This window comes from Nerophis lumbriciformis, linkage group LG12 (assembly GCF_033978685.3).
Source record: "Nerophis lumbriciformis linkage group LG12, RoL_Nlum_v2.1, whole genome shotgun sequence".
Taxonomy (NCBI): domain Eukaryota; kingdom Metazoa; phylum Chordata; class Actinopteri; order Syngnathiformes; family Syngnathidae; genus Nerophis; species Nerophis lumbriciformis.
Genome location: NC_084559.2, coordinates 36,015,646 through 36,030,645, shown reverse-complemented (window position 1 = coordinate 36,030,645; position 15,000 = coordinate 36,015,646). Strand labels below are relative to the sequence as shown.

The 15,000-nt window shown below is 38.8% G+C and overlaps 1 protein-coding gene across 4 annotated transcripts in view; it reads right to left on the bottom strand.

Moving 5' to 3' along the window:
• Positions 1–15,000, bottom strand: part of pip5k1bb (phosphatidylinositol-4-phosphate 5-kinase, type I, beta b) — an 88,632-nt gene that overhangs the window by 5,439 nt on the left and 68,193 nt on the right. For all 4 annotated transcript variants that reach the window (XM_061986515.1, XM_061986516.1, XM_061986518.1 and 1 more), the window contains 4 exons: positions 14,543–14,591; positions 14,353–14,437; positions 9,160–9,321; positions 6,048–6,174 (listed from right to left, as the gene is read on the bottom strand). In XM_061986515.1, coding sequence (XP_061842499.1) covers positions 6,048–6,174; positions 9,160–9,321; positions 14,353–14,437; positions 14,543–14,591 — 423 coding nt within the window. The remainder of the gene's footprint in view (positions 1–6,047; positions 6,175–9,159; positions 9,322–14,352; positions 14,438–14,542; positions 14,592–15,000) is intronic.

The following is a 15,000-nucleotide window of genomic DNA, read 5'->3' as shown; positions in this document are numbered from 1 at the left end:
GCTGGACATCGAGTCCGAGTGGACCATGTTCCGCACCTCTATTGTCGAGGCGGCTGATTGGAGCTGTGGCCGCAAGGTAGTTGGTGCCTGTCGTGGCGGTAATCCTAGAACCCGTTGGTGGACACCGGCGGTGAGGGATGCCGTCAAGCTGAAGAAGGAGTCCTATCGGGTTCTTTTGGCTCATGGGACTCCTGAGGCAGCGGACAGGTACCGACAGGCCAAGCGGTGTGCGGCTTCAGCGGTCGCGGAGGCAAAAACTCGGACATGGGAGGAGTTCGGGGAAGCCATGGAAAACGACTTCCGGACGGCTTCGAAGCGATTCTGGACCACCATCCACCGCCTCAGGAAGGGGAAGCAGTGCACTACCAACACCGTGTATGGTGCGGATGGTGTTCTGCTGACCTCGACTGCGGAAGTTGTGGATCGGTGGAGGGAATACTTCGAAGACCTCCTCAATCCCACCAACACGTCTTCCTATGAGGAAGCAGTGCCTGAGGAATCTGTGGTGGGCTCTCCTATTTCTGGGGCTGAGGTAGCTGAGGTAGTTAAAAAGCTCCTCGGTGGCAAGGCCCCGGGGGTGGATGAGATCCGCCCGGAGTTCCTTAAGGCTCTGGATGCTGTAGGGCTGTCTTGGTTGACAAGACTCTGCAGCATCGCGTGGACATCGGGGGCAGTACCTCTGGATTGGCAGACCGGGGTGGTGGTTCCTCTCTTTAAAAAGGGGAACCGGAGGGTGTGTTCTAACTATCGTGGGATCACACTCCTCAGCCTTCCCGGTAAGGTCTATTCAGGTGTACTGGAGAGGAGGCTACGCCGGATAGTCGAACCTCGGATTCAGGAGGAACAGTGTGGTTTTCGTCCTGGTCGTGGAACTGTGGACCAGCTCTATACTCTCGGCAGGGTCCTTGAGGGTGCATGGGAGTTTGCCCAACCAGTCTACATGTGCTTTGTGGACTTGGAGAAGGCATTCGACCGTGTCCCTCGGGAAGTCCTGTGGGGAGTGCTCAGAGAGTATGGGGTTTCGGACTGTCTGATTGTGGCGGTCCGCTCCCTGTATGATCAGTGTCAGAGCTTGGTTCGCATTGCCGGCAGTAAGTCGGACACGTTTCCGGTGAGGGTTGGACTCCGCCAAGGCTGCCCTTTGTCACCGATTCTGTTCATAACTTTTATGGACAGAATTTCTAGGCGCAGTCAAGGCGTTGAGGGGATCCGGTTTGGTGGCTGCAGGATTAGGTCTCTGCTTTTTGCAGATGATTTGGTCCTGATGGCTTCATCTGGCCAGGATCTTCAGCTCTCACTGGATCGGTTCGCAGCTGAGTGTGAAGCGACTGGGATGAGAATCAGCACCTCCAAGTCCGAGTCCATGGTTCTCGCCCGGAAAAGGGTGGAGTGCCATCTCCGGGTTGGGGAGGAGATCTTGCCCCAAGTGGAGGAGTTCAAGTACCTCGGAGTCTTGTTCACGAGTGAGGGAAGAGTGGATCGTGAGATCGACAGGCGGATCGGTGCGGCGTCTTCAGTAATGCGGACGCTGTATCGATCCGTTGTGGTGAAGAAGGAGCTGAGCCGGAAGGCAAAGCTCTCAATTTACCGGTCGATCTACGTTCCCATCCTCACCTATGGTCATGAGCTTTGGGTTATGACCGAAAGGACAAGATCACGGGTACAAGCGGCCGAAATGAGTTTCCTCCGCCGGGTGGCGGGGCTCTCCCTTAGAGATAGGGTGAGAAGCTCTGTCATCCGGGGGGAGCTCAAAGTAAAGCCGCTGCTCCTCCGCATCGAGAGGAGTCAGATGAGGTGGTTCGGGCATCTGGTCAGGATGCCACCCGAGCGCCTCCCTAAGGAGGTGTTTAGGGCATGTCCGACCGGTAGGAGGCCACGAGGAAGACCCAGGACACGCTGGGAAGACTATCTCTCCCGGCTGGCCTGGGAACGCCTCGGGATCCCCCGGGAGGAGCTGGACGAAGTGGCTAGGGAGAGGGAAGTCTGGGCTTCCCTGCTTAGGCTGCTGCCCCCGCGACCCGACCTCGGATAAGCGGAAGAAGATGGATGGATGGATGGATGGACATACATATATATATATATATATATGTCTTAATAAGGTTATCCAAAAAATAGTGCTCGATACCGTAGTAGAGCGCAATGTATGTATGTGTGGGAAAAAAATCACAAGACTATTTCATCTCTACAGGCCTGTTTCATGAGGGGGGGTACCCTCAATCATCAGGAGAAAATCTCCTGATGATTGAGGGTACCCCCCCTCATGAAACAGGCCTGTAGAGATGAAATAGTCTTGTGATTTTTTCCCCACACATACACACACATATATATATATATATATATATATATATATATATATATATATATATATATATATATATATATATATATATATATATATATATATATTTAAATATAAATATAAAAAAGATCAGATGTATCGGTATAAGTATAGACATAAATAAATTAGAGAGAGCTATATATATACATATATATATATATATATATATATATATATATATATATATATGTATATATATATATATATATATATATATATACACATACATATATATATATATATATATATATATATATATATATATATGTGTGTGTATGTATATATATATATATGTGTGTGTATATATATATATATATGTATGTATATATATATATATATATATATATATATATATATATATATATATATATACACATACATATATATATATACATACACACACATATATATATATATATATATATATATATATATATATAACTATATCCAGCCAACTCAAAAAAACTACATATATATAAATATATACTGTATGTGTGTTTGTATGTGTGTGTGTGTATATATATATATATATATATATATATATATATATATATATATATATATATATATATATACATACACACACACAAAAAAGATCAGATGTATCAGTATAAGTATATATATAAATAAATTACAGAGAGAGAGAGCTATAGATAAAAGATATAGAGACAGTGATATATTCAGATCACTACTACAGTACTAATACTAGTCTAAAGAAACCTACCTCTTATTGGGACATTATTTTATTCTAGTTTAAGAATAAGACACAAGCCAATAAAAAAACAAAACAGGTCAGTAAACAGACCCCAAACTATTAATATGCAAAAAACAGTTATACAGTATATAGAGTGCATTCATATCACTTAATTATTTCCACATCTGGTTATGTTTTGCTTATTGCAAAATGTAATACATTCCTCTGTGGAGAGAGGAGAACCTTCCAGAAGGACAACCATCCCTGCAGCAATCAACAAATCAGGCCTGTATTGTCGAGCGATCAGACGATAGTCATTTCTTCGTAAAAAGTTTGCCAAATGCCCCTGAAAGACTCTCAGACCATGAGGAACTAAATTCTCTGGTCTGATGAGACAAAGATTGAACTCTTTGACGTGAATGCCAGGCATCATGTGTGGAGGAAACCAGGCACCATCACCAGACCACTACCATCCCCACAGTGAAGCATGCTGGTGGCAGCATCATGCAGCGGGGATGTTTGTCAGTGGTCAGGATCGTGGGAAAGATGAATGCAACAATGTGCAGAGACATCCCGGATGAAAACCAATGTTTCCCATCTACCCTGATGGAGAGGTGCTGCAAAGACGAATGGGCAAAACTACCTAAAGATAGGTGTGCCAAGCTTGTGGCATCATATTCAAAAATACTTAAGGCTGTAATTTCTGCCGAAGGTGAATCAACTAAGTATTGAGCAAATGCTGTGAATATTTGTATTGATTTTATTTTTAATACATTTGCAATTACACATTTTTTTTCTCACAATGTCATTAAGGGTTTTTGTCTGTAGAATTTTGAGTACAATGAGTGAGGCTGTAACATACCAAAATGTAGAAAAAGTGAAGAGTTGTGAATACATTCCAGATGCACTGTACCAAAAGGAAGAAATATAGAACTTGGACAGACATTTTTTTCATGGACTACATTTACAAAATGCACATCACTACTAAAGTCTTTGTCGAACTGCAATGAAAAACGCTTAGTGGTTCAACAACTGAATTATCGGTACTAATATTTTCCTTAATTTGTCTTGGCTCATGCATTCATCATAAATAGTACAATACTGCCTTTATCCACTGGAGGGCAGCAGAGGTGCTCTATTCCTTGTATTCACCCTGAACAAGCACGGTGTGCTTTTTAGCACGTGATTCTCTATTATTGTCATCAAAAGTCATAACCATGTTGTGATCAGGGCCGGCCCGTGGCATAGGCCGTATAGGCAAATGCTAAGGGCGCCGTCCATCAGGGGGCGCCACGCCAGTGCCACAAATGTTGGAGAAAAAAAAAAAAAGTTGGTACTATTATTTCTAAATACAAAAAATAATCCCACGTTAATTAAAATGCAAAGTAAAGCCTATATAATAGAAATATTATTTGTTACAATATTACGACCCCCCCCCCGCACGGTGCGCCCCGAGGAGGAGAAAGGAGAAAAAGACAGAGGTAGCAGGTAGGTAACGTTAGCCTACATGAAATTATTTGTCTGTTACAGAATGTGATAGTAACCTGGCTTTTTAGCATTAAGCTAATGTTACATGATTCGGCAATTGCTAATCAATAAGTAGCTAGTTCTGTTTTAACGTCGGGTTAATATTGTGGAGGGGGCTAAATTGTTATGGAAAATAATAATGTAACGTTAGGTAATTACAGTACTCCCACCTTACATTCCTCAGGGACATTTGTATTAGATCTTTTAAGCAGGTGTTTTTTGTTTACATTGTTATTGCCTTCTGGTTAGCTAATGTTTGCCCTGCAGGTAATAGTCACTTTTCCACCCCTTTATATATTAGGTATAGTTGTAAGCCTAGTTGTTAAAGTGCACATCATTAATGTTAATTAAGCAATATGTATGTAAAAAATATTGTATTTCATATATTCATTTTTTATTTTTTGCATTCATTTATTTATTCATATTTTTTTTATCTTGTTAACTATTCTGATTGTTAATTTGCTTTCTTTAAGTAAAAAAAAGGTCAAAGACAAAGCTATTCGGTTTCTTTTGAGTATATACACTTCACTGCCGATGTGGGGGGGGGGCGCCACCTAAAATCTTGCCTAGGGCGCCAGATTGGTTAGGGCCGGGCCTGGTTGTGATGTATAGTTAGTACACATTAAATATATTATTATATATGTACATTCCTGCAAATAAAAATATGATATCTGACAAACATCACAATAAATCCGCAAGTGTATGCTTATTTGCCAGGTACATATTCTCAGCTCGGGCCAGTTTTATGATTATATGTACTGATACTAGAGTTAATAAAACAATGTGCAGGTGACTGATGATGGGACGCCTAAGTCTTCACTGACACATGTGTGACGTAAGACCTGGATAAATATTTGATGGTGTACAGTTAAGCACAGTGAGGTAATCCAAAACCTCTTAGGAGCTGCGACACCTTCACGGAAACATGAGAGCAGACACTTGGAGTACACACAGTCTGTACACTGTACAGTATATTGTGTAGAGTACACACAGTATGTACACTATACGGTATTTTGTGTACAATAAAGGTACAGGAGACACTGAGTCACCTCCTTTGTGACACACTTATCACAGAGAAGACTGCGTGGCGCAATGGCACAGGCGACAATGTGCGTGGGAGCTTGACATGTGTGAATGTGTGTGTGTGGGTGTGGCAGCCCACACCCACACACACGTAACCTCCAGAGCCAGGAGGTGTTTTAAAGTACTAAACTACAAACGGTATCATTAAAGCAACAGTAAGGAATAGTTTTTGTTCCCACTCCTTCATAATTGAATGCTATGAAGCCACATGATTTTGTAAGAGAACAAAGACACACACTAGCTAAATTAAAACGGTGTCCTGGCTGGTCCACCGCAACTAAGAAAAGGTGAGCAAGCGTCCCCATGATGACGACTTAAGACACGCGTGTACTTTTTGAAAGGCAAAGTCGATTTCAAGTTCAAATTTGTACACGGTGTGGCTTTAAAACCGGACGTCTCGGGTACCTCTCATCAGCTTGGGTGTCCACGCCGACCAAGATGGAGGAGGAGGAGAGCGTCCCCATGGAGGAGCTCTCAAAGAAGGATTGGCTGGAAGGAACCAAGTCAGGAGGCAGGTACGCCGCAAACATAGCTAAGGACACAAAATTCAGAAAATATTTGTTACAACTTCCAAAGAGACAAAATACGGATGTGCAATAATCATGAATTCAAAAGGTTTTAGGTGTTTTTTTCTCTGGCTTTCACTTTTCTAACCAACAAGATACAGCAGCTTGCTCTTCTCTCTTCAATGGTCAAACTGTAAAAGGCTGAGTTATGTATTATATTGCAGTTTAGTACATCAGCAACAAACCTAAAGACTGGACATGAAAATTAGCAATAAAATATTTGAAAAAATATATTCTTTTAGAATGTATTTTCTTTTTAAATACACGCGGTTTAGCTTTATTTCACAATAACCTGCATCAACAAATTCAAGTACAAACCCCGTTTCCATATGAGTTGGGAAATTGTGTTAGATGTAAATATAAACGGAATACAATGATTTGCAAATCATTTTCAACCCATATTCAGTTGAATATGCTACAAAGACAAGATATTTGATGTTCAAACTGATAAACATTTTTTCTTTTTGCAAATAATCATTAACTTTAGAAATTGATGCCAGCAACACGTGACAAAGAAGTTGGGAAAGGTGGCAATAAATACTGATAAAGTTGAGGAATGCTTATCAAACACTTATTTGGAACATCCCACAGGTGTGCAGGCTAATTGGGAACAGGTGGGTGCCATGATTGGGTATAAAACAGCTTCCCAAAAAATGCTCAGTCCTTCACAAGAAAGGATGGGGCGAGGTACACCCCTTTGTCCACAACTGCGTGAGCAAATAGTTAAACAGTTTAAGAACAACGTTTCTCAAAGAGCAATTGCAAGAAATTTAGGGATTTCAACATCTACGGTCCACAACATCATCAAAAGGTTCAGAGAATCTGGAGAAATCCTCCACGTAAGCGGCATGGCCGGAAACCAACACTGAATGATCGTGACCTTTGATCCCTCAGACGGCACTGTATCAAAAACCGACATCAATCTCTAAAGGATATCACCACATGGGCTCAGGAACACTTCAGAAAACCACTGTCACTAAATATAGTTCGTCGCTACATCTGTAAGTGCAAGTTAAAGCTCTATGCAAAGCGAAAGCCATTTATCAACAACATCCAGAAACGCCGCCGGCTTCTCTGGGCCCGAGATCATCTAAGATGGACTCATGCAAAGTGGAAAAGTGTTCTGTGGTCTGACAAGTCCACATTTCAAATTGTTTTTGGAAATATTCGACATCGTGTCATCCGGACCAAAGGGGAAGCGAACCATCCAGACTGTTATCGACGCAAAGTTCAAAAGCCAGCATCTGTGATGGTATGGGGGTGCATTAGTGCCCAAGGCATGGGTAACCCACACATCTGTGAAGACACCATTAATGCTGAAAGGTACATACAGGTTTTGGAACAACATATGTTGCCATCTAAGCGCCGTCTTTTTCATGGACGCCCCTGCTTATTTCATCAAGACAATGCCAAGCCACATTCAGCACGTGTTACAACAGCGTGGCTTCGTAAAAAAAGAGTGCGGGTACTTTCCTGGCCCGCCTGCAGTCCAGACCTGTCTCCCATCAAAAATGTGTGGCGCATTATGAAGCGTAAAATACGACAGCGGAGACCCCGGACTGTTGAACGACTGAAGCCCTACATAAAACAAGAATGGGAAAGAATTCCACTTTCAAAGCTTCAACAATTAGTTTCCTCAGTTCCCAATCGTTTATTGAGTGTGATGTAACACAGTGGTGAACACAGGTGATGTAACACAGTGGTGAACATGCCCTTTCCCATTTACTTTGGCACGTGTTACAGCCATGAAATTCTAAGTTAATTATTATTTGCAAAAAAAAATAAAGTTTATGAGTTTGAACATCAAATATCTTGTCTTTGTAGTGCATTCAATTGAATATGGGTTGAAAAGGATTTGCAAATCATTGTATTCCATTTATATTTACATCTAACACAATTTCCCAACTCATATGGAAACAGGGTTTGTAAATGGAAGATAGTTGCACTTACAATTAAACAACATTTGGATTAATTTGCAAAGTTTAGCAACTTTAAACAATGTTTAAACATGTTTTAGATTGAGAATCAAATTATAATGAATAAATATTGAAAATAACTGATTTGACTAAGTTGTGAGTGCACCTGTAGACAGTAAATGGGACGAGATTGGCCGCCTTTCATCGGGATCACAGACCGAGTAGCAATGCCCACACCTTTTGGGTAGAGACTTAACCCGGATGTGATTCATCTTCACTACTATATGGTAACGCGATAAACTGTTTTACTTTAAATGCCATGAGTTAACGTGTTAATGTTGACAGCCTTAAAAAAAAAAAACATTTAAAAAATGATAGTTGAATTTTAAATAATATTCAAATGTGAATATTAAATGATTGTCCAAAATAAATTGATTTTTCAGAAATATTATGGGATAAATAGGAAAATGATATAAAATGTGATAATAATAAATAAATAAAAATATATATATATATTTACTTGTTAAATAATATTCAAATATAAAGAAATTATGATTTTCCTAAATAAATTAATCTATGTTTATAAAGTGTTTTCAATTTTGAAATATTATAAGATAAATAAGAAAAAACTATAGAATGGATATAGGAATTTCCTTATCCAAGACACTTCCACAGTAGCTCTAGTTTCAGTACTTATATTATATTCTCATTATTATTTTTTACAATTAACATCCTTATTACTGTTGTTTTATTGGTGACGTTGATAGGTTGAGTCCCTATAGCGTGTCACTGCACGCAACAACCCAACAGTGGTGTTCAAGTTGTGGTTTTCCTTCACACTTTGTTGCCTGCTCATGTGCTACCACAGTAGGTCGTCAGTTGGCTTTGCATAGTTGAACTGAATTGAGAGTCATCACAGAAGATGAAGAATGTTTTTGCACTTCAATCGTGCACCAAACAGAACTCAGGAAGCAGTTTGTAGGGAAGGGTGGGGGCAGATAACGCTAGTGACAAGAAACAGGTTTTAATAAGTACCGTGTCCATCCAAACTGGCCAGACTGCGAGCGACCCTCCGATGGTCCCCCCTGCCTGTCTCCTCGTCCTTCTCATCCGCCTGCGATGAAAGGATCTCCTGAGAGGGCGACTTCAGAGTGGGGATGGAGGTGCGAGTCCTCTTTGAAGGGGAAAATCGAATCTCTGCACGGGGAAAAAAACAAAAAGTACACAAGCCATCAGACTGAAGTGCAGACTAATAGCTCTGCTATGTCCTCACATCGCCGCTTCAGCCATGTTCATTCCCACAGGGGGTCCCACATGGTTGCATAACTTGGTTGCTATATTTAATATCGACAGGAAGTTCCAAAACCACGACACGGATGGGAAAATTAGGATCAATCTGTCGTCAGCTTTTAAAACAGCCGTCAGTAGGGCCGAAACTAGGTTGAGTATTTTTATTGATTGTTGTAACTAAATGCTGGGTAACACCTTCGATTCGACGATCCAAAAATATAATTTTAATCCACAAATTGCTGGCACACATTTAGTGAACATGACATTAGGTTTTTATGAACACTGCCAAAGAGGTATTCATTCGACAATATATTGATTATTATGGTTTCTGTTTGTTGATGCTGCTACTACTAAAAGTAAATATGTACCGTATTTTTCGGAGTATAAGTCGCACCTGCCGAAAATGCATAATAAAGAAGGAAAAAAACATATATAAGTCACACTGGAGTATCAGTCGCATTTTTTGGGGCAATGTATTTGATAAAACCCAACACCAAGAATAGACATTTGAAAGGCAATTTAAAATAAATAAAGAATAGTGAACAACAGGCTGAATAAGTGTACGTTATATGACGCATAAATAACCAACTGAGAACGTGCCTGGTATGTTAACGTAACATATTATGGGCAGAGTCATTCAAATAACCATAACATATAGAACATGCTATACGTTTACCAAACAATCTGTCACTCCTAATCGCTAAATCCTATGAAATCTTATACGTCTAGTCTCTTACGTGAATGAGCTAAATAATATTATTTGATATTTGACGGTAATGTGTTAATAATTTCACACATAAGTCGCTCCTTAGTATAAGTCGCACCCCCGGCCAAACTATGAAAAAAACTGCGACTTATAGTCCGAAAAATATGGTAAGTAAATAATATTTTTCCCCTCTCATATCGCTAAATTGGTGTTAGTGTGTAATTATTACCTCCGCCAGGCGGCTATGCAATTGTTGCTGTTGGTTTGTCAGTTCGTTAGCAAAATAACTCAAAAAGTTATGGGTGATTTTCATGAAACTTTCAGGAAATGTTTGAAATGGGGTAAGGAATAAGTTACTACTATTAATTATTAATAATTTATACTACGTTACCTTATGTTTAAGAAATAAATAAAATAAAATTAAAATTAAAAAAAAAATAAAAAATGTTTACACTTTGTGTGTGTGTGGCCCCCGTAGTTTTTTATTTTTAATAAAATAAAAAAGGTTGCATCCACAAAGTATTGAGCAAATGCTGTGAATACATATGTATATGTGATTTTTGTTTTGTTTTTGTTTTTTTTAATACATTTGCAAAAACAATTAATAAATAAATATTTTCACATTGTCATTGTGGGGTATTGTTTGTGGAATTTGGAGGACAAAAATGTATTTATTCCATTTTAAAAAGTTGGCTGTAGCAAAATGTGTGAAAAGTGAAGTGCTGTGAATACTTTCTGGATGTACTGTATCTATATTATTATGGTTGCAGTTTGTTAATGCTACTGATGCTACTACTTAAAGAAAATAAGTAAATATTATTTTTCCCCTCTCATATCGCTAAATGTGTGTTATTTTATCATTATTATCTCCGCCAGACGGCTATACAATTGTTGCTGTTGGTTTGTCAGTTTGTTAGCAAAATAACTAAAAACGTTATGGGTGATTTTCATGAAACTTTCAGGAAATGTTTAAAATGGGGTAAAGAACAAGTTACTACTATTAATTATGAATCATTTATACTACGTTACCTTATGTTTACACTTCTGTGTGTGTGTGGCCCCTGTAGTTTTTTATTTTTAACAAATTTAAAAAAAAGGTGCATCAACAAAGTATTGAGCAAATGCTGTGAATACATATATACATGTTTTTTATTTTTAATACATTTGCAAAAAAAATTAAAAAAAACTTTCACATTGTCAATGTGGGGTATTTTGGGGGGAATTTTGAGGACAAAAATTAATTTATTCCATTTTAAAAGTTTGGCTGTAACAAAATGTGTAAAAATGTGAATACTTTCTGGATGTACTGTATCTATATTATTATGTTTGCAGTCTGTTAATGCTACTGCTACTACTAATTATAATAACACCAACAAAAAATATAAATGTATATTATTTTGCCCCTCTCATATCACTTAATTTGTGTTAGTATGTATTTATTACCTCTGCCAAGCGGTTATGTTGCTATTGGTTTGTCAGTTTGTTACCAAAATACTGTAACTCAAAAAGCTATGGGCCATTTTTATGAAACTTTTGGAAATGTCCGAAATGGGGTAAGGAACAAGATGTTACATTAATTATAAATCATTTCTACTACATTACTTTATGATTAAGCGTCTATGTGTGTGGGCCCCGTAGATTTTTATTTTTAATACATTTGCAAACGTTTAAAAAAAAATCACATTGTCATTATGGGGTTTTGTGTGTAGAATTGAATACACAATTTAATCAATTATATTTTGGAATATAAGGCTGTAACATAAAATGTGGAAAAAGTGATTACTTTTTTGATGCAATGTGTCTATTTTATTATGGTTGCAGTTTGTGAATGCTGCTGCTACTACTAAAAGCAAAAATACCAACAATAAAAATAATAAATGTATATTCTTTTGCCCAAATTGATGTTAGTGAATTTCAATTTACCATCCGATTGTTGCAGTTGGTTTGTCAGTCAGTTAGCAAAATAACTCCATAAGTTATGGACCATTTTCATTAAACTTTCAGGAAATGGGAACAAGATATTACATTTTGGGCCTAATCTGAATGAATAATCTATACTACATTACTTTACGTTTACGCTTGTGTGTGTGTGTGTGTGTGTGTGTGTGTGTGTGTGTGTGTGTGTGTGTGTGTGTGTGTCGGTGAGAAAAAGAGCATGGCTGATGACAAGTGTTCACTCAGTTTCTTCCATTCCGCTATCGAAAGCTCAAAAAGTTATGGGTGGATTTTCATGAAACTTGGGATAAGGAACGAGTCATTAAATTTTGAGGGTGATCCGAATCATCATCTGGATTCTACGTTATTTTATGTTTACGTTACGAGCCTCAACTACAGTGTGTGTATGCTTGTGGCCTCGCCTCCACCCACAGAGACAAAGACAGTAGATAACTAACAAGAGGATTCTCTCTGTTTCTTTCATTCCACTACATATGGCTGAAAACATTACAGCCACATTTTGATTAAACTTTCAGGAAATGTCTAAAATGGGATAAGGAACAAGTGATTACATGTCCGGGGCGATCCCGATCGTCTTATGTGCTATTGGCAGGTGGGCCTGGCGCTCTCAAGAGTGCTTTTCTCGTAAGTACAGTAACTCAAATATTAGAAACTTCTCAGTATAATAGTTTACTGCAAACTACCACCACAACAACAAATGCAATGGGCACCAGCTTCAGCCAAAAATAATAATAATAATAATGGATTCGATTTATATAGCGCTTTTCTAAACACTCAAGACTCCACATTCTCACATTGGTAGTGGTAAGCTACATTTGTAGCCACGGCTGCCCTGGTGTAGACCGACTGGTGTAGGTGCCAATTTGCACCTACGGTCCGTCTGACCACCACCAAACATTCATTCAAATTCATACACCAGTGTGAGCGGCACTGGGAGCAAGGTGGGTGAAGTGTCTTGTCCAAGGACACAACGGAAACTGGATTTGAACCAGAAACCCTCCAGTTGCTGGATGGCCGCTCTACCATCTAGCACAGGGGTGCCCACACTTTTTCTGCAGGCGAGCTACTTTTCAATTGACCAAGTCGAGGGGATCTACCTCATTCATATATATAATTTATATTTATTTATTTAAGAAAGAGACGTTTTTGTTAACAAGTTAAAGGTGTTTAATGATAATACAAGCATGTTTAACATATATAGATTCCTTTATTTCATGAAGACAAGAATATAAGTTGGTGTGTTACCTGATTCTGATGACTTGCATTGATTGGAATCAGACAGTAGTGATGATAACGTCCACATTTTTGAATGGAGGAGAAAAAAAGTCCTCCTTTCTGTCCAATACCACATGAAAGTGATTGGTTTTTGGCATCTTATTTGTCCAGCTTCCATTCTCGTTTTATACACTTTACAAGAAATACATTGGCTGTTGAAATAAAAAGTGTTTCTCGCCCTCCTGTCGGTAATTTTTTCTTAATAATGAGCAGGCAGCAGCCAGCGTCATCTCACAAGACCCTCGGCTTCTGTCAATGTCAATCAAGTGACAAATGTGACGTCATGGTGAAGATTGATGATCGCCAATTTTTAGGTCTATTTTTTTAATGCCTGGCTGGCGATCGACTGACACACCCTCCACAATCGACCGGTAGCTCGCGATCGACGTAATGGGCACCCCTGGTCTAGCATTATTCCCACATTACACTATTATGATGGATTTGTTGTGTTGTGTTAATCAATTCATACCATGAATTGATTAACGTGGACTTAAACAAGTTGAAAAACTTGTTCAGGTGTTACCATTTAGGGGTCAATTGTACGGAATATGTACTGTACTGTGCAATCTACTAATAAAAGTTTCAATCAATCAATCAATCAATCAATTGTCAACGCCGATTTGCAATGCAGTAGATTTCTATCTATTATTTATGCTCTGTACTCTTTATAAGCCAATTCAACAAGATGTCCTTCAGTTAGACAATACGGAGAATAATGCCAATAATACAAGTCTAAGGCTTTATAATTTATGATGTTGTGGCCAGAGAGTGAAAAAATTCATTTGAAAGCAGAAATGTCAAACCTCCCGATGGGATACATGCCTGACATGTTTAAGAGCAGTTGAGATTTGACAATACAAGGAACTATTCCTCCAGGTCATGTCACAACAGCGTTGCCATCGTAAATAAAGGAGGAAATGAACAGTAAAAAAATTGCAACTTCCTCTTTTTTTTTCTTAAAGTCCATTTGCTTTCTTCTATGATGACAAAGGCAAACTTACGCTGAGTCTTCCTGAAGACCCGGGTGCTCATGAACTTGAGAAAGCGGCTGGCGTAGAAGCCGGGTCGGTGCACCGACACAGAGTCCTGCGGACAGAGGATGTCTTTAGGGTTGACTTTATGACTTGGGATAAAGAGACTTTTTTCCTAAAAAGCCGCAGCGTCAGAATTTTTTTGAGGGTATCGACTTACGCCATCATACACCAGAGCTTTCCATGAATGTTCCAACTTCTTTATGAATCTGCAAAGAGCAAAAACAAATGTGCCTTTAGCATCGCTAACGTAAGCTATACTTCACGGTTTTCTTCCTTCCATCCTATTTTGTTTATGTAATAATAATACACCATGTTGGATATAGAGAACATCCTTTATTTATTGAATCAAAAATATTGAAACTTCACGATAGTGAATTTGCCAACAGCTAAAATTATGCACAAGGCAACCTATAACCTGCTACCCAAAAATGTACAACAATTCTCAAAAAAAGAGATAAATGTAGCTTAAACATGTGCATGCACATACAGTACTTAAAACCTTTAGTATATCAGTATGTGGAATTAAATTATGGAATGGATTAAGTAAATAAATCAAACAATGTACTAACATGATCCAATTTAAGAAACTGTTCAAACATAAAGTGTTTACAAAGT